Source organism: Cyprinus carpio, chromosome A15, assembly GCF_018340385.1.
Source record: "Cyprinus carpio isolate SPL01 chromosome A15, ASM1834038v1, whole genome shotgun sequence".
Taxonomy (NCBI): domain Eukaryota; kingdom Metazoa; phylum Chordata; class Actinopteri; order Cypriniformes; family Cyprinidae; genus Cyprinus; species Cyprinus carpio.
The window spans coordinates 21,394,729-21,415,913 of NC_056586.1; the positions used below are offsets into that span (position 1 = coordinate 21,394,729).

Consider the following 21,185-nt stretch of genomic DNA (forward strand, 5'->3'; position numbering starts at 1 on the left):
GGTAGTTTTTAATCAGCTGAACAAATACTTAAACTCAAATGGATACCTGGACAATTTTCAATCTGGTTTCTGACTGCATCACAGCACAGAGACAGCACTCATTAAGATAATAAATGATATTCGCTTAAATTCTGACTCTGGCAAAAAATCTCAGTGCTGGTATTGGTTAGATCTCAGTGCTGCGTTTGACACTGACCCCCCCACGAGCACTCGATCATAACACTACACTTAGAGACTTGAAAACTGGGTCGGGCTTTCTGGGATGGTACTCAAATGGTTCAGGTCATACTTAGAAGGGAGAGGCTATTATGTGAGTCTAGGAAAGCATAAGTCTAAGTGGACGTCCATGACATGCAGAGTCCCACAAGGCTCAATTCTTGCACCGCTCTTGTTTAGCCTGTATATGCTCCCACTAGAAGTCCAAATAATGAGAAAGACCCAAATTGCCTATCACAGCTATTCTGATGATACACAGATTTACCTAGCCTTATCTCCAAAGACTACAGCCCATTGACTCCCTCTGACTGCCAATGTATTGATGAAATTAATAATTGGATGTGCCAGAACTTTCTTCAGTTAAACAAGGAAAAGACTGAATTCATTGCATTTGGAAACAAAGATGAAGTTTTCAAGGTGAATGCATACCTTGACTCTAGGGGACAAACAACTAAAAATCAAGTCAGGAATCTTGGTGTGATTCTGGAGACAGACCTTAGTTTCAGTAGTCGTGTCAAAGCAGTAACTAAATCAGCATACTATCATCTAAAAAACATTGCAAGAATTAGATGTTTTGTTTCCAGTCAAGACTTGGAGAAACTTGTTCATGCCTTTTTACCAGCAGGGTGGACTACTGTAATGGTCTCCTCACCGGAATTCCCAAAAAGACCATTAGACAGCTGCAGCACATCCAGAACGCTGCTGCCAGGATTCTGACTAGAACCAGAAAATCTGAGCAGATCACACCAGTCCTCAGGTCCTTACACAGGCTTCCAGTTACATTTAGGATTGATTTTAAAGTACTTTTACTCGTTTATAAATCACTCAATGACCTAGGACCAAAATATATTGCAGATATGTTCACTGAATATAAACCTAACAGAGCACTCAGATCATTAGTTACTATGCCGCCCGCAGTTGGAATCAGCTTCCAGAAGAGTTCAGATGTGCTAAAACATTAGTCACATTTAAATCTAGACTCAAAACTAATCTGTTTAGCTTGCATTTATTGAATGAACACTGTGCGATGTCCGAACTGATTGCACTGTATTTTACGTATTCACTGTATTTTATGTAAAATCATTTTCTATTTTTAACTGTTTTAAATTCATTTTAAATAAGTCAATTTTTAAATCATTTCCAAAGTTTTAAAATTGCTTGTTTTATTTTTGTTATAATTTTTCTTCATGATTATTTTACTTTCTTTTATGTAAAGCACTTTGAATTACCATTGTGTACGAAATGTGCTATATAAATAAACTTGCCTTGCCTTGTCACACACAAAGACATTGTCAGGAGCAGAACGATGTTATCGCTCGGCTCCGAAGCGAAAAGCTGGTATGCTTGTTTAGTTTACACTCGTAGTAGATTGGGCTCTCAAATCGAGATTCCAATTTGTCGGTCACCGACATGACATCGAGAGTGACCGACTGAAAGGGAGCTAGAATACCCCTGTCCAACCAGAAACTTTTTTTCCTATTTCTATATCCATATTAAACTGAGTGTGACCTCTGACCTGTGAAGAACCCTCCTGTCAGAGTCGATGTTGGTGGATGATGATGATGAAGAGTAGGAAGGCTGCTGAAGTACTAAAAAACGGTTCAAAGTGCTCATACGACCAGAATCCTGGGCTGTAAAACACATGTTTACAGATCAGAGTCACATCCTGTCTGAATGCGTGTGCACAACACATTCACATGCGTGACATACTCACTCCTGTCGCTGGGTTTGTCTCCTGAGCTGCTGCCTTTGCCCCAACTGCCCCACGAGCCTTTACCTCCAGGGGCAAGAAGCTGATTATTGAAGTCCAAAGCATCCGGCTGCACAACACACAAACAGCATTAAGGCCCCGATATACTTCAAGTACAGTCAGGCAGGAGAACAACATCTCTAAGTCACTAGCAATATAAATACACTGTGTCGAATAGCTGAGCTGCCACAGATATATCCGCACTTGTACAATCACTTGTGGAGAGGCTTTAAAGATTCAGAGAAAGCATTTAATTCCTAGAAAGAAATTGCTATGAAGCTTGGTGCCAAAGACCCAGAGTTATGCAGAAAGTGACGTAAAGAAACATCAGATGCAAGTTTTCCAAAGCCATGAAAAGAATGAAAGGAAAGAGTAAAGATATAAGGTAGCAAGTACCAAATACATGCGTTTCAAATAAATGTTACACCATACTGCTGCTGCTGTTGTTGTTCTTTCAATAAGCAAATTTAAAAGGTATACAATAAATGAAATGGCAAAAGAATATACAATAATAAACCTTTGTTTTTATCAAATCATGACCTACATAAAATATAAAAAGGTGTAATAATTTATCCAGTTTAATAAAATAAATGAACACTAATAAAATAAAGTAACAAAGAGGTTTGTGTTATTGAGATGACTCCAATATTTTTTCCACATCATGCTAAAGTTTTCAGACTATAAGCCATTCACACTTAAACACTTAAATGGTTCTTTGGTATTGCAAACATGATACTTGACTCTGAACTGCTGCCAATCATTATTCTTCTGTCTATAATATTCTGACTATTGGTACCCGACTAGATACACCATCATTGCATCTTTATTGTGTTTAGTGCATACGCACGAGTGTCGCGACACGTTTACATTAATCTACACCCTGCCTCCAGCAGCGCGGACGTGTTGGAATGTTCGAAAATAGTTTACCGTCACTCAGCCTTTTCTAACTTCTTTTTGCCCACAAACGAAGAATGAAAACGAACTTCATTTGAAGTATATCGGGGCCTTTAGTGTTCAGTTGTAATACTGAATGCAAGTCAGAGTTTATTAAACGGATACAATTCAAACATAAAAAAAATAAATACTTAAAATAAATTTTTAAAATAAAAAACTTTTTATTTAACTGAACTTTAAATAACTAAAACAAAAACTGTGATTAAAATGAATAAATGCTACATAGACATGTATAAAAAAAAAAGCCCAAATGCACTAAAAATGACAAAAACCCAACAAAATGACTAATACTTTAAAATGAAAATAGAAAACAGAAAAATAAAAACTGATTCAAAATGCAGGGATTTTGTGAGTCGATGAAAAGCAAAAAATTAATTAAATCATAAAAACGTAAATTTAAAATATTTTTAAAAAATTATGTAAATATTTAAAATAAGAAAAAACATTTACTAAAAATTATTCAATATAAGATAAGATCAGAGAACTGTGAGCATGCGCGTGTCATTAAATTACTGAAATAAATTAAATAATAAATTAAAATAATTTTCATAATCTTAAAAAACTGCAACCTTTTATTTTAAAGACATTTACAAACTTCAAGTTGAAAAATAAAATTATACCCCACTCAATTATATTTTATATAATATATCATTTAAATATATTAATAATATAACCACTTTTATCAATTATTGTTACCTAAAACTAAAACCATTAAAAACATATTTGTTAATTGAAAAATTATGAAAACTAGCAGCAGAAATGTTGCTTTGGCAACTAAATAAAACAAGTTTAGGTTGATGTACTAGAACCAAATTAAAACTAGAAACCTAAATAATATTTTTAAAAACCAAAAACTACTAAAAATGACCAAAGCACACAAAGACTTCAAAGGAAGAAATTAAACTAAAAACCAAAAGTATAAAAATAAATGTTAATTCAAAACATTAATAACTGTAATATTATATCAATAATACAACAATAACACTGACATTTATATATTAATATTAAAGTAATATTTAGTATGAATATAATGTTTCTGCCAGAGTTGCTACAGTAAATCCACTTCTTATTTATAGATCAGACCTTAATAATAATAATAATCAACAATAAATGTATTGGGGGTGAATCAGACCTTGGTGATCTTGCTGAGGCGCGTCGGGTCGATGGGTCTGTTCTTGGTGGAAACAGGCACTATGTTCCAGCTGTGATCAGGGGCCTGGTTGTTGAGAAACAAGAAACATTTCTGATTATTATCAATGTTGAAAACCGTTGTGCTGCCCGATATTTTTATGGCAACTGTGATACATTTTATTTTTCAGGATTCACAGATGAATAGAAAAGTCAAAAGAACAGCATTTATTTGAAATAAAAATCTTTTGAAATATTATAAATGTCTTTACTGTCACTTGATCTATTTAATGCATCACTGATGAATAAAAGTATTAATTTCTTTTGAGTGTATGACAGTTTCCACAAAAAAATTGTGCAGCACAACTGTTCTCAACATTGATAATAATCAGAAATGTTTCTTGAGCAGCAAATCATCATATTAGAATGATTTCTGAAGATCATGTGATAATAATATTTCATATTTTTTACTGTATTTATCAAACAAATAAACGCATCCCCGGTGAGCTCTTTTTACAGACCCTAACTTCTGAATGGCACAGTGTGTAAAGTTAAAATTTCACCATCCTTTACTGTATTTTTGATCAAAGAAATGCAGCCACAGTGAGCAGAAGAGACTTTCAAAAACATAAAAATCTTAATAGTCCAAAATTTTGAAGTTATTTAATTTTAAGTAAAAGATTAAGGCACCAAACATTTTATTTTGAATAATGTGGACTAACGAACTGTTCACAATAATGCCAGGAATAAGAAATAAGGAAGTAAATAATCCCACACTCAGAGTCTAGTTCGACTGGTTACCCGTCGTAAATCAATAACGTCCTGCAGCATGAAGCGAATTCTGGAAGAGGTTTTCCGCTCCTTAATAATTTTCTCCATCTGGTTGAAATATTGATCCATTCGGGGCTGAAAAGACAAAAAAATACAGCAGAACATAAGCACGAGTCTGAAATGATATATTATTGAAATAACTATTTTAAATAATACATTTAAATAATCTTAAAAATATATTGTTAAACTATAAATACAGCTGCCAAAGATGGAATAAAAATTATTTTGTTGCCTCACTCCCCCATATTTATTTTCGTTTCATTAACATCATTATATATTTTGTAATTTACATTTTTAATTTTATTTTATGTTCCTGTTGCTTTTATTACTTTTTATTTTTATTTTTTATTTTTTTCTACGTATGTACAATTTAAAATTGACATTTTTTTAAAAGTTATCTAACGAGCGTGTGTCACCTTGGCCTTCTCGAAGTCCAGGTCTTTCCCGATGGTGGACAGCAGGCGGCAGAGACACTCCAGACTCTCCTCGTCATGGTTCTTCAGCAGCTTGACGATGCAGTCGTGCATGATGATATCCGTCAGCAACTTCAGCTTGAACAGCTCCCCGATGAACTTGATGTTGCCTAGCCACCGTCGCCGGGCTTTGTCTTTGGCGTCCTTAAGGTCCTCTTTCAACCTCTGCTTCTCCTCTTCCTGAAGGGACACAGACAGGAAGTGAAGTCATAAATGCCTTTGTACAATGTAAATATATAAGTACATACATACATACATACATACATACATATACATATATATATATGCATACTGTATTCTTGATATGAATCGTAATTGCAAATCATAATATGATTAAAACAGTAATCAAATGTGACAGTATGTTGTGCTATTTGACGTTGATGACTATGAAACACCAAAGGCTGCAGATTATTTAAATGCAAACACTGCATGTGTTTGAATGAAGGACGCTTTTCCCCCCACGATTTAACGTTTGAAAAAATGAAGACATTAAGCCAGCCATAAATATTAGTATTGTAATTTTACAGTTTACTACGGAAGTTCTAAGCGGCCATGCATTATAATTTTTTTTCTTTTTGTTTTCTCGTTATAACGACTTAATTTTCTCGTTATCTCGACATAACGAAGTTCGTTTTCTCGCTATATAACGACTTAATTTTCTCGTTATCTCGACATAACGAAGTTCGTTTTCTCGTTATAACGACTTAATTTTCTCTAAGAATTTACAAAACTGCGCCAGCAGGTGGCACTATAGACCTGAATATAACTGATGGGGTGTTGTATACTATCCACTTTACTGTACGCGGACCTTCCTCGTGATCGCTATAATTTGTGCAGTCTTGTTTATTACTGACATTTAATTAATTCATAAATGTTTAAATGCTTGAATCAATATGAATATTTTGTGTATTAAGTTCCTGCTAGATGCATGAGTTTCACCAACGCATTCTGTTTCATCAATAACTGCTTATCAAAACCAAGGTTGGACATCACTGTATTCTGTTTGCACCAATATATATTATATTTGTGCTTCTTTTAGGCTCTTGATTAATTTAAATTTAATTTTAATTTAATGATTAGGTAGTTAAATAAGCGGAGATGTTCTGTTTATCTACAGTAGGACGGGATTTAACGATGTAGGCTGATGTGCTTCTTTTCCTTATTACTAATCTTTATTGTTAACCATATTGATGAGAAATGTGATGTATATGTAAAATCCATAGGCTAATTTAATTCAGTTTTGTTCTGTAATGTTGTAATGGTTTTTTTCTACACACACACACATACACTGCACGTACACATGAACGCTCTTTTCAAAGCTTGTAACACACATGATATCTGCCACATAATGACTACTACAAATTACAAATTATATATAATTTTATTTCATATAAAGGGAAAATTAAAAGTGAGTTTAATCCAAGCAGCTCTAATGCCGCGGTGTTGCCATTTAAACATGTTAATTCAAAAAACAAAACGTTCGTTGTACTGTCTCTGGAAAAAATCAACAGTGATTGATCAGCCTTTATTTATACAGCATTGTAGACGTTATTATTACCCTAGGCGAAGCAAAATTTGCTGAAATATAGGCTACAGTAAGAGCGCCTGCATGGCTGTCCATCAGATGCCTGTCAAAGTTGAGTTCGTTACTATAGCAACAGTAAAACTTTCATGTCGTTATAACGAGAAAACAAACTTTCGTTATGTCGAGATAACGAGAAAATTAAGTCGTTATAACGAGAAAACAAAAAGGAAAAAAATTATAATGGATGGCCGCTTAGAACTTCCGTAGTTTACTGTAAAAAATTAAATAAAAAAATCTTAATTTTTTTTGTTACAGTGAAATATTATAATATTAATATTTATTTTGGTTCATACTTGTATAACAATCGTTATACTGATTTATAATCAAAAAAGCAAAATACAAAAAAGAATTAAAAAAACACAAAAAATACTAATACAATAAATTATATTTGTTATCAAACATTGTTTTTTATTATTACAGTGTAATATTACAGTAGTATTTATTTTGTTTTTTAAATAATAACAATAATAGTTATATTAATAGTTATATTTATTTATTAAATAATAATTGTATTATTTTACAATCAAAAATAAAAATCTTAAATAGTCTTTTATTGTACAGGGAAATTTTACAGTAATATTTCTGTCAGCCGATATACAAGGGGACACAGAGGTAAGTGCAAACAAAAGCAGGTTTATTTGAACACAGGCGGGTAGGAGAAAACAAGACAAAGAGTCCAGGTGAGAGTTCGGGGAGTAGCAAGGGTTAGCGGGGGGTACCAGGGGAAGGGCGGAGCGTGGAGACGATGGAAAACTAGAGCTGAGGAGAATGGGGGCGCAGAAAGCTGGAGCAAACTGGCAGGTAGAAAAGCACAGGTAAGTGTAGCATAGCCAACCGTCAGACCAGACAATGTGACAAGCGAAGAGAGTGCAAGGATATAGGGTGCTTGATTAGCGGTGACAGGTGCGGGGAATTAGACTCCAGGTAAGGCCCGGGATGCACTGCACGATTTTTGGCTGTCCCAGATGAAAGATTGCCATCGTGAAGCAATCGTGGCGATTTCTGTGATCGTGGCTCTTAATTGGTGGTCCTGTGTCGTACGGTGAGAGAGTGATAGACCAAAGATAGACTACGACAGTTTTCTGACAGTGTCAGAAATTCAGCTTGATCAACGCACGGTGTTTTTGCAGTTATGACCCACGTTTACGGACCAACTAGTAAAAATGCAACATAAAATCAATGCAACATGGCGGTAAAACATAAAACTGCTTACCTCAAGCTCTTATTTCTTCCACTTTCGCCACTCCCACCTTTTCAGCACACATAAAAAACTACAACTGTCAAAGTGTGATTCATCATTCTCTTTTTGTTAACCACTAGCACATGCTAATGGACGTTTTATTCTTCTATAAAAAAGTCCACATTAACCTACTACACAATAGATGTCATCATCGTACAGTCTACATGCATGTCGTACCCAAGTTATTAGATCATGTCGCACAATGTGAGCAGCAATGATCTCATAGGATCGCTAAAATCGTGCAGTGTGTAGAAGGCTTAATGGTGGTCATGGACTGAGAGCAGGTGAGAAACTAATGAGGATAATTAAAGGCAGGGGTGCCGCCAGAAATTCTGGGCCCTATGGAAAACAAAATTTCTGGGCCCCCTACAATTTTCACAGATAAAATTTAACCCTATAAACATGCCCTGTATACTTTAAAAAAAGATACTTAGCACATTGCATAGTTAAAATGTCTAAAGATGAATACAAAGCCTACAAAAACAAGAAAAAAATATAGAAATATGTACTTGTTTACATAAAAGGGAGAACATTTATTATCTCAATTTGCAATTGCAAGCACAACAGAACATAATGTACACATATTGACATATACTTTACATGAACAAGCTTTAGCTGGGTCAAACTGCTCAATCAGGAAACATCAGCTAGAACTAACCCATAATTAAATCAGTCCAGGAATAAAACTAGCTAGGCCAAAAGGGCTCAAAATCAAGACACACCAGGAGTAATGCCAGGCCTAAACCAGTCCAGGACTAAACAAGTACTGAACCAGACATCAACTGTTTGTTATCCAGGTCTAACAAAGTTATGTTCAACATCACTTTATAATGGCCCAGCGCGTCCCTTTCTGCTGGCAAAATCATGTATCAGATCATCAAAGTTCAGCTTTCTTGCCAGTTTGCTTTCAGTGGATAGTATGGCAAGGAGACAAAGTCTATCCTGCAACATAGCAGACCTCAGATAATTCTTTATCAGTTTCAGCTTACTGAATGCTCTCTCGCCACCAGCAACGGTCACAGGCAGTGTGCAAAATATTCGCAAAACTATGCAGACCTGCCCAAAAATACTCTGCAGCTGCATCTTGTAAATGCTGTTGAGCAGATCAATTGGTGACAGACACCCTGGGAATATACAGAGTTGAGGTGTCTGACTTCAGACAATAAAGCTGACTCTGCATCTGTATAAGTCAAACACACACACACACACACACACACACACACACACCACACACACACACGTAATAACCATATTATTTTTATTGGCATATCTAGTTTTCTTAATATAAAATATTAAAATATCTATTTTGTAAACTTCTTATAGGTAATGGTTACTACAGACACATGTTTTATTCAATTTTATATTATTTTTTCTGGGGCATTTTGTTCCTATTAAGAACGTCAAGTTTGACAGCATCGATCGTAGCAGCAGCAGCACTGTCACTTCACAGAACACACGACACACACGGCAAACTGAGTTTGTAATTTTTGAAGCGTGTAGATTACTTTGTGTTTCGTAAAGTTATCATCATGTGGCGAATACAGTAGATAAGACGTGTTTAGAGGCTTCAATCTTCGTGAAGTTTCGCGCTCAGGCTCACCTTGTTCGGCTGAGACGGGGGACGGGGGACGTGGGGAAGGAGGAGGACGTGAGTGTGCAGCAGCCGCTGAATCTGTGTCTACGAGACATGATAACCCGGAGACAGCACAGCAGAGATGTATTGTTGGATGTAAATCATAATTCAGTAATTATTTTACTAAGCTAGTTAGATAAAAAGCAGGTCATGTAGCAACAAAAAATAAGTAACTCTGGAAGTTTTGGAATACAGGAATAGGGCAAGCTACATTTCTTTTTGAAAAACGGTGTGACATACTGTCGACTTCGGCGTTCTCTGTCTTCTCTTTCCGTTTTTGATGCCCTGACTTTTGATGTGACATGCCTGCGTGTGTCACTGTCTGCGCTGCATCATAGCAAGTGCAATAAGCAAGAGACGCTACACTAGCGATCTAGCTCGGACAGCTCAGGTGGAATGAACCATTGTGAGGGGGAGGGGTGTGACTGAAACAGTAAATACATTATTTGTTTTTTAAATATTAAATCTATGGTCAAAACGGACAAAATACACATTTAGTGCATGAGGGGCCCTAGCACATTTATTATATGTATAAAAAAGAGAAAATAAATAAGAAAAGAAAAAGGGGGTCTGCTCTTCTGGGCCCTAAATCAGCCTGGGCCCTTAGAATCGTCCTAACCTTCCACCCCTTTAAGGCGCCCTTGATTAAAGGAACACAGGTGAATAGAATGACAATCAAATGAGAGGGAGAAACTGGGTCATGGGGAGCACATGGGGAGAAAGCACAACAAAACAGGAACATAGGTCTGACAATTTCTTATTTTGTTATTTTTATATGAATAATAATAATAATAATTTATATACATACACAGACACAGACAAAAATGGCTAAACAAGAGCAGAAAACCTGGACCTTTAAAAAAATATGAATAAAAAAAATATATTATTATTATTATTACATTTCTTTCTTAAATTCTTTCATTATTCTTATTTTTTTAAATATTACAGTGAAATATTACATTAGTAATATTTCTTGTATTATTAAGTAAAATTAACAATAACATACTCTGTTATTAATGTAACCTCGGTTCCCTGATATACGGAACGAGTACTGCGTCTGTTTAAGACGCTTTGGGGAAAACTCCTTTTTCTCCGATGATTGAAGTCTTTCAATAACGCAGTGTAACTGCACGGCCATTGGTTCGTGCAGTGAATGAAAAACAAACCAATGGCTCGGCAGCAGAGATGTCAAGTAATGAAGTACAAATACTTTGTTACCTTACTTAAAGAGCAGGTCATATGGGTTTTTGAAAAATCTCTCTTTTGCAGTTTATAACGTAGCTATCCATAAATGAAAACAATCTGCAAAGTTGTTAATCAAAAAAGTACATGATAAATAAAGATATTGTCTCTCAAAAGAGAGAGTCGGTTCTGAATCGCCGTAACAAGTCATTATATTTTCGACTCTTTTGCCTGTTACCGGTGTACGTCACTGGGTACACATTTGCATAATCCCCACCTGCCCGCGAAATACAAACAGAATCTGATCTGCCCACAAACACTTTTGCTATTAGTGCGTTTACATCATGTTGAGAAGACGCAGTGTTCAAGGATACCACAGAAATACAATTCGAGCCTTTTGTTGTGTGCTTGTCATTTTATCAAGAACTGCTTCTCTAATCTGGGCTTTTATCTTCGCTGGCTTCTAATCTTCTTAATTTGGACTAACAAACTCTCTGAACCACGACCTGTAAGTAGTACGATTGATACGTTAGGTGTACATTTTCAATTGAGTGCTCAAAATATAATTTTTTTGTGCCAATATGTGATGTATACCTAGTACAGCTTTAGGTTTCCAGGTAAAGCACGATATTACTGTCTTACTGAAGTAGTTCTAAAAATTCACAATGAACCTAAGAATATGTTGATTATTATAGACTGACGTTGTTCTAATTACATTGTTTAATAATAAAGAATGTAGTGTAGCACACAGACTTTATAATAATTGTGAAACTGCTGTTTATTGTGCTGCACTGGCAGTTACAGGGTTAATGCGGGGGAGAGTTGAGTGATTTCGGCTGGTGCTCCTGTAATACAACTGTTCTGCGTTCTGATTAAAAGTTAAGACCAAGCGTCTTTTGTCTGTCGTTCTTCAAACATTACAGTAGACATATCTTGGTTTACAAACTGTATTGTTTCATCAGTTAGTCACATTAGCACTCGGCTAACGTATCCACCTAGTGTTCACAGTTTAGCAGCTAAACTTTAGCTATGGGCACGATTCGCTTGCATAAGTGTTTTTGTATTTTATGTCATTATAAGAACGGATTGACTATATTATTGTTTTATGTAAAGGTGCTTTGTCAATGGTAGCGCTGGCTAACTGGCTCAAGGACTCATCTCTGTGCCAATCACAACAGGTTTGGCCAGCTGACCAATCAGAGCAGAGTAGGCTTGAGGAAGGGAGGGGCTTGCTCCGAACTTGCTTGAAACGAATCATTTCCTAATCATTGGCAAATGACTCTAATATTAAATGTATATTCTGAGAAAATTACAATGTTTTCTGACCTTAGATGCATTTAAACCTGATGTAGGGGACTCCAATACAATATTGGGACACTTTAAAATACCATATGACCTGCTCTTTAAGTACAAATTTTGGGTATCTATACTTTACTGGAGTAATTAATTTTCATCCGATTTTTTACTTCTACTCCTTACATTTAAAAAAAAAGCCTCGTTACTCCTATTTCATTACGGCTTGATTTCATTCCGGCTTGTCATCATTCAAAAAAAAATAAAAAAATCTATACAGATAAATCGCGCCATCCAGATAGAGTGAATTTGATTGTGGTTGGATGACAAGTATAAACATATACCATTCCAACACCCTATTGGTTTGTACGCAATCCATCGCACCTGCACATGACACAAATCAAGTCACACTCCAGCAAGGACATAGCCAGTGTTGGGGTCATTACTCAAAAAGATTATTTCTTAAAGGTGTTATTTCTTCACTACTGGCTCATTTATCAAAGGGGTGCTTTCCCTTCGTCCTCCACAAACTAAGCTACAGTATGTAGTTTGGTAGAGAGACGTTTGAATAAATTAGCATTTGCGAAGTCACCCTACACGGCTTGGACGGGTGGGCAGCCTTTGCCTTCCAGCCGATGGCCGTGAGCAGGCAGAGATGCGCGGCCAATGACTCCAGGGGAGGCAGTATGTCGTATCCTTTTTCTTTGGTGCCTCTGGCAGAGACCACTCCAAACCCAGCTCCTCCACAGCTTTATACAGGACGCTGAAAAGATTAGTGTCCATGCCCGTGCTGGCTGTACAGAGGGCAAGGGGGCGGGGTCGACGTACGAGCCCGACAGCGCTTCCGCATCTGAAGCCTCCAACGACATGCTGTCATCTATGGCGTCACACTAGCTTTCTCCAAATGAGACCAGATCGCTCGCAGTTGCAGAGGGACGCTGGTCTGGGAGGGAGAAGTGGACTGGGGAAAACCTCTCTAAGTGGAGAGATTGAGGCATGTGGGGGCTCAACCGGTGTGGGCTCACTTGTCACCGAGCGCCAAGATCCTCTGCCCCGCTGCTTTCTCCTCACAGGCTCCTTGGAGGAAGAAAGTGGGAGGGCGCGAGGGGCGGTGTTGCTCTCTGAAAAGAAAGCTTTCCGCGAGTGCAGAGAGGCGAGACATATATCCTCGCAATGAGGACATTCCGTTTTAACGAGTGCTGCTTCAGCGTGGGTGGCGCCCAAGCATGAAACACAATCGACATGACTGTCAGCGGAGTGATCGTAATGGCGCGGCATTTGAAACAACGCCGAAAATTTGTTCTTTTATATCACTGGATAGCAACAGGGAACTGGAGCCCTTTGCTGCTGCAGGCGCTGGGCGGCGTGAAGCGGCGAGAAAGGCAGAGCAAGAAGGGGTTTCTCGATCAGCTGCAAGGCTTGATCACGGCGAAGGCTTCATAATCTCATAGAAGGAAGAACAGAAGTTGTCGCTGAAGGAGAATAATCTGACGATCCTATGGCGATGTGCCGCTTATATAGCCAGATGGCCCAGCCCATTCTGGCAGGCTTTGGTGGGCTTTACCACCATAGGTGCGTGCAGCTCCGCTGCCGAGCCATTGTTTTTTTTGTTTTTTTATTATTCACTGCATTATACACTGCATTATTGAAAGGCTTCAGTCATCTGAGAAAAAGGAGTCTAAACCAAATCAAAATAAATAAATACACTACAAAAAAATCAACAAAATAAAACAACAGTTATATTGATATATAATCACAAAATAGTTGGCTAAATTGTGCAGCTCAACAAACAAACACAAAAAACCTGGAAGTTGAAAAAAATTAAAATAAATTTTAATTTAGAATTTTAAATCAGAAAAATTGCCCTGAAAAAACACTGCCCTGCCACAACCCCTACATATCAGTCCACTCAGGTGTGTGTGTGTTGTTCATACCCCTATAACAACACACATCCCCCTCCTCTTCTTCTCAAAGATTTCATCATCATCTTTGTCCTTCTCAAACTCTTTCTGACAGCGATTCAGCAGCAGCTTCCTGAAGTTCACCGTCACTCCGGGTTTATCTGAGGTGGGGACCTTCAGCTGCGACGAGACACAGACGATTAAACACCTTCACACAGACCAGACCCTGCAGGAGCCTCTTTCTCCACACTCACCCCTATCAGGCAGCGGCACATGTTGGCGTAGGCCACGGAGAAGTTGGGCTCAGAGATGGCCTTCTCGAAGATAAGCTCGACCACTCCTTTCAGGCGCTCCTCTGTGTCGATGGCCAGCTCGGTCACCTGCTTCATCAGCGGCTGGAACATCTGCGGTGTCAGTTTGTTCAAGATGCTCTGCATGCATTTGTACAGCTCCTGTGTCTTCAAGAACTCGGTCTTATCGGCGCGGCCGCTGCACCAGACCTTCTCCGCTTTATTCAGCTGGACGTCTTCAGTGAGAGAAACATTTGCGATCTTCTGCGGCTCCTTCCCGCACTGACCTTGACCTGAATGATGAGGTCCGCTCAGACCAGATGGCTAGTGAGACAGAGAAAGATATGCATTATACTTATATATACAGGTGCATCTCAATAACTTAGAATGTTGTGGAAAAGTTAATTTATTTCAGTAATTCCACTCAAATTGTGAAACTTGTGTATTAAATAAGTTAAATGCAAACAGACTGAAGTAGTTTAAGTCTTTGGTTCTTTTAATTGTGATGATTTAGGCTCACATTTAACAAAAACCCACCAATTCACTATATCAACAAATTAGAATACTTCATAAAACCAATTAAAAAAAAAAAACATTTTTAGTGAATTGTTGAGAATTTATTGAGCTGTACCTATATATATATATATATATATATATATATATATATATATACAGTGGTAGAAAAAAGTGTTGGCCCCCAGTTTTTAAATGAATTTTTTTGCATGTTTGTCACACTTTAATGTTTCAGATCATCAAACTAATTTAAATATTAGTCAAAGATAACACAAGTAAACACAACATGCAGTTTTTAAATAAAGGTTTTTATTACTAAGGGAAAACAAAATCCAAAACTACATGGCCCTGTATGAAGAAGTGTTTGCCCCCCTGTTAAAACTGTGGTTTATCACACCCGAGTTCAATTTCTCTAGCCACACCCAGGCCTGATTACTGACACACCTGTTCGCAATCAAGAAATCTCTTAAATAGTACCTGCCTGACAAAGTGAAGAAGACCAAAAGATCCTCAAAAGCTAGACATCATGCCAAGATTCAAAGAAATTCAGAAACAAATAAGAACAAAAGTAATTGAGATCTATCAGTCTGGAAAAGGTTATAAAGCCATTTCTAAAGCTTTGGGACTCCACAGTGAGAGCCATTATTCACAAATGGCAAAAACATGGAACAGTGGAGAACCTTCCCAGGAGTGACCGGCTGACCAGAATTACCTCAAGAGCACAGCGACAACTCATCCAAGAGGTCACAAAAGACCCCACAACAACATCCAAAGAACTGCAAGCCTCACTTGCCTCAGTTAAGGTCAGTGTTCATGACTCCACCATAAGAAAGAGACTGGGCAAAAATGGTCCATGGCAGAGTTCCAAGACAAAAAAACCGCTGCTGAGCAAAAAGAACATAAAGGCTCGTATCAGTTTTGCCAGAAAACATCTTGATGATCCCCAAGACTTTTGGGAAAATACTACTGTGGACTGACATGACAAAAGTTGAACTTTTTGGAAGGTGTGTGTCCTATAACGTCTGGCGTAAAAGTAAAACCGCATTTCAGAAAAAGAACATCATACCAACTGTAAAATATGGTGGTGGTAGTGTGATGGTCTGGGGCTGTTTTGCTGCTTCAGGACCTGGAAGACCTGCTCTGATAAATGGAAACATGAATGCTGCTGTTTACCAAAAAATCCTGAAGGAGAATGTCCGGCCATCTGATCGTGACCTCAACCTGAAGAGAACTTGGGTTCTGCAGCAGGACAATGATCCAAAAACACACACCAGCAATTCCACCTCTGAATGGCTGAAGAAAAACAAAATGAAGACTTTGGAGTGGCCTAGTCAAAGTCCTGACCTGAATCCTACTGAGATGCTGTTGCATGACCTTAAAAAGGTGGTTAATGCTCGAAAACCCTCCAATGTTGCTGAATTACAACAATTCTGCATAGATGAGTGGACCAAAATTCCTCCACAGCGCTGTAACAGACCCCATGCAAGTTATCGCAAACGCTTGACTGCAGTTGTTGCTGCTAAGGGTGGCCCAACCAGTTATTAGGTTTAGGGGGCAAACACTTTTTCACACAGGGCCATGTAGTTTTGGATTTTGTTTTCCCTTAATAATAAAAACCTTCATTTAAAAACTGCATGTTGTTCACTTGTTTTATCTTTTACTAATATTTAAATTTGCTTGATGATCTGAAACATTAAAGTGTGACAAACATGCAAATAAATAAGAAATCAGGAACCACTGTATGTATGTGTGTGTGTGTATATATATAGATACAGTGGTGTGAAAAAGTTATTTATTTAAAATTTAATCCATTTTCAGCGAGTCTAGCATTAAAAATAAATAAAATTATTCATAATGTAATATATTAAAATAATTAATAACAAATTTATTTTAATTATAGCAAGTTTATTTATTTATTTATAGCCATCAATAAAAAATAATTCAAATTTTATTTATCATTTATTTCATTGCAATATTATAAATAATCTTTTAATTTTAATTAATTTATTTGCTATTTTTAATGCATGTCAGCAGCAAGACCATCGCTAAATTATTAATTAATTTAAATAAATTATTTTTCTTTATTTATTTATTTATTTATTTTAATAAATAAATTAATTTATTTATAATGTTTTTTACGCCATGTTAGCAGCATGCCTATCTTCATGTGAGAACAAAGTGAATAGTAAAAGTCTAAAATTAACAAAATGCACCAAAAGCAATAAAAGACATTTAAGATCAATTCATGACAAAAAAAAAAAATCTTCAGGTGATACTTTTTAAAATCTATTGTTGTCTATTTATTAGGACTGGGCAAGTTAACGCGTTATTATCGTATTAATTAACGCAGACAATTATTTTAATCGCGCTTTAATGCAGTTTTTATTATTATTACTATTATTATTATTATTATTTTGAAAGTCCATTGCTCACTGGCTCTGAATACACATACAAACAAAACATGGGTCACAGGAGGGGTGGGATGTTGAGAGACAGAAGGACTAGAGAGAGCCTTATATTCATCTAGATTCCTCAGCCACACAGTCCAGTCTCCATCACTGGGACTTGCTGTGATCATTCCCTTCCTGTTAATGGATTCTCGGGCCACTCCTAAATCCCAATCAGTCTTTCCCTTCACCTGCACCTCAAAATAAAATCTCCCCGAGGAGAATCCCTCCTTTCCCAAAATATCTGGACATGTATCAAATCTCTCTGTTTTGTCTAGGAGTTTTCTCACTTGTTTTCCATCATCAGACAGGATGAGTTTAGGGTGAGCTGTATCAGGATCCAGAGTCACATCCACTGAGAAAACAAGAGAAATTGAATCACAACTTCACAATACACAGATATTCTGTGACAATGTTTTCAATATTTAATCCAGTTTTTAGAGCAGTAATGAAGCTCTAAATGTGCATGAATGTAAACTAGTGTAGTGCAGACAGCACACTGTACCTGCATACTTCTGCATCCACTTCATCTCTGTAGAGACTAATGACAAGAAAACATCAGCAGATCTTAAGCTTATATTTAAAGAATTGAGTACATCATCATGTCTCTATCTGATCAGTGTATATATTGATGTACCAGTTTGTGTGAGTTTCTCATCTATAGTGTCCTTCAGTTGAGTCAGAGCTCTCCTCAGAGTCTCCAGACTCTCATGAGTCTTCATACTGATCTCAGGACAGTTCCTGGTGTTTGTAGGGCTGCAGAGGGATGAGTAAACCTACAGCAGGAGAGAGGGAATAATTCCTTCAGCATGGGGAGTGTTATGGTGTCATATCTTGCATTATCATTGATCAGAGAGATCATGTTGACTGACCTGTAGGAGGTGGAGGTGATCTTCAGTGTGTGAGAGCTGCTCCAGCTCAGTGTTTCTCATCTTTAGCTCAGTGATCTCCTGCTTCAGATCTTCAATCAGCATTTCCTCCTGTTTCTCTGCTGCTTTCTGCTGCTCCTCCATCGTCTCCAGCAGTTCAGTCTGATGTCTCTCAATGGAGCGGATGAGATCAGTGAAGAGCTCGACACAAGCTGCTTTCTCCTTCTCTGTGTTTCTCTGGTCAACCAGGACAGTCAACAAATTATTAGCAGTGTTTGCTAAGACAAGAATCAGTGTTACTGTTGCTCATACGTCAGTGTTTCAAAATGGGTTCAAAATGTCTCAACTGAAGAATAAACTTCATCCTCAGATCATGTGTCTTTCAATCATGTTGAGGAGAGGTGTGATATTACTTTAGTGATCAGGTAATCACAGCCATGTCGATATTCAGACCAACAGTGTGATTGCAAATGTGCAACAATAAAACAAGAAATTATTATTAAGTAACTTACATTTTAGACTAATTATTGTCAGTTGCCTTGTTTGCATTTGTTTCAACCACCAAAAAAAATACTAGTTTAAAACAAAACTACTGCAACAAACTGTAGTGGTGATTCATTGCTGTTTTTAAATGAATCATTTGAGCGAATGAATCAAAATCAATGACTCGGCCATAAAGACAGTCGTTTATCGCCACCTACTGGTGTAACAATGTAACCTTCAGAAAGAGTCACTCTAAAATCACCACTAAAACACAGGGTGCTTCTCAATACTTCATAGGGCTCTTCTGAAAGGGTTAAAGTGATGGACACTTTTCACTCCCATGATCCTCCTGCATGTTTAATTTGTGTTTTAAGACGATGCAGAAGTGTGTTCTAAGGAACTGGTTTTGGTCCCTACACCCTTCATTCCTTCAGAGCTCTCACTCAGGAGGGTAAACCCTTCAAAAAGATCATGGCACAGGGATGAACCCTTCAGAAAGGAACACAGCCACCCAAATAAACTAATGCAACTAAATGATATATAATAAATATTGAAATTAATTTGATTCTATTATTTTAAACTCACTTTTCTGACTTCTGCTGAGTGTCTGATGTCTTGAATCTTCTTGATTCTGTTCTGGATCATCTGCTGCATGTCTTTCTGTGTCTTCATCATTTCAGTCTATAGAGAGAACAACACAGACACGTTTATCATAACACAGATTAAACTTACAATATGTTTTCATCAGGAGCTTTTATTTTACAACTGGAAATAAAATCTGATTCCTCATGATATGAGACCTTTAAAAGTATAATAACTTCTACCTTCTTCTCTTCGCTCTCCTCTTCTATAGGAACAGTGTTGTGGTTCTTGTGGTCTGTCACAGTGCAGATTGAACACACGCATGTCTGATCATCTCTACAGAACAGATCCAGAGGTCTCTCATGTTTCTGACATATATAGTCCTCCAGATTACTCACAGGATCCATCAGTTTGTGTTTCTTCAAGCGTGTCACTCTCAAATGAGGCTCCAGGTGAGTTTCACAGTAAGAGCTCTGACACACCAGACACAACTTCAGCGCTTTCAGCTTTCTTTCCTCACAGATGTCACACAGAACTTCAAGCTTTTTCTCAGGGCTTTTCTTCTTACAGTGATCTACGAGCTCTCGGAGTGTGGTATTAATCTTGAGATCAGGTCTTTGCTTGAATGTTTCTTTACAGTATGGACAGCTGCAGGTTCTGGCTCTGTCCCAGCACTTATTCAGACAGATCTTGCAGAAGTTGTGTCCACATGGAGTCGAGACTGGATCAATGAACACATCCCGACATATAGAGCACTGAATCTCCTCAGACAGTGAACTAATGGAGGATGACATTACTGGAAAGAGACATTATTTAGGATTAGTGTGAACTCCTTCAATACTGTTTATAAAGAATCCCATGATTCACCTCATGAAGCTGGTTGAATGTAAAGAGTGTCTAGAGACAAAGAGTGGCGACTTTGGTGAAACTCGAATATTTATTATTGCTAAATCAACCCAGAAAAGTTGATCAGAACCCAAACGTGAAGCTCATTACACAACCACTTACCAAATATATAAATACATGAACCATAATTATTGATTCAAGCTGAAATGATTTTATTATCTGCAGTAATAATTAAATATTATTTAAAAAGTCAAATACATTCATAAACTGGATTTTTGACTTACATGGAAGTTCGTGGTCAAAACTGTTTTTTCTTGATTTTGTTGATGTTTGTGAAGATTCTGCCATTGTTCTGTATCTCTTCAAGCCTTAAAAAACACTGTATTTTACAGTATAAGTTTGTTTCTCTTTTTCAGACTTGAAACTAATTGGATCATGACAATTTAATCTCATGTGAGAAGTGATAGTGAAGGAAACATAATCATTCATTTGAAACACAGTGAGTGATTCAAAAACCAAAAAAACAACCAAAAATACAATATAAACTACTACCTGATTAAAGATAAAACAAAGAACAAGTGAAATAACAAATGATATAATATAATATTATATATATATATATATACACATACACACACACACACACAAACACACACACTGCCTCTGGTGGCGCTGTTGTGCCATTACATGCTGAACAACGTCTTCAATACTTTATACAGGAAAAAGTTTCATAAATGCTGAGATGTTAATTTATATATCTTTACAGACAGTTACATACATCTCTCAGCAAAGGACATTATATGGTGAAGAGTCATCCTCATCTTGTTTAAAGTTAAAGTGATTTTTTAGTTTGTCTGCAGGTCATTTACTTCCTGTTTAACCTTTATGTCGAATGACACACACAAACTCAAAAAACTTTGCTTTACCACCAATCAAATTACATACTTTTAATAAAATTCTGATATCATT

General features: G+C 37.0%; 1 protein-coding gene across 1 annotated transcript in view; it reads right to left on the reverse strand.

The window, feature by feature from the left end:
• Positions 1–20,717, reverse strand: part of LOC109056509 (eukaryotic translation initiation factor 4 gamma 1-like) — a 45,935-nt gene extending 25,218 nt beyond the window's left edge. Inside the window, exons 1-15 of the mRNA XM_042771713.1 lie at positions 20,501–20,717; positions 19,613–20,166; positions 19,374–19,469; positions 18,309–18,542; positions 18,074–18,212; positions 17,942–17,977; positions 17,727–17,791; positions 14,441–14,800; positions 14,236–14,366; positions 6,831–6,846; positions 5,296–5,532; positions 4,850–4,954; positions 4,053–4,136; positions 1,931–2,036; positions 1,733–1,847 (exon numbers count right to left, since the gene is read on the reverse strand). Of these exons, the coding sequence (XP_042627647.1) occupies positions 1,733–1,847; positions 1,931–2,036; positions 4,053–4,136; positions 4,850–4,954; positions 5,296–5,532; positions 6,831–6,846; positions 14,236–14,366; positions 14,441–14,800; positions 17,727–17,791; positions 17,942–17,977; positions 18,074–18,212; positions 18,309–18,542; positions 19,374–19,469; positions 19,613–20,166; positions 20,501–20,564 (2,342 nt within the window). The 5' untranslated portion in view covers positions 20,565–20,717. The remainder of the gene's footprint in view (positions 1–1,732; positions 1,848–1,930; positions 2,037–4,052; positions 4,137–4,849; positions 4,955–5,295; positions 5,533–6,830; positions 6,847–14,235; positions 14,367–14,440; positions 14,801–17,726; positions 17,792–17,941; positions 17,978–18,073; positions 18,213–18,308; positions 18,543–19,373; positions 19,470–19,612; positions 20,167–20,500) is intronic.
• Positions 20,718–21,185: the final 468 nt, after the last annotated feature.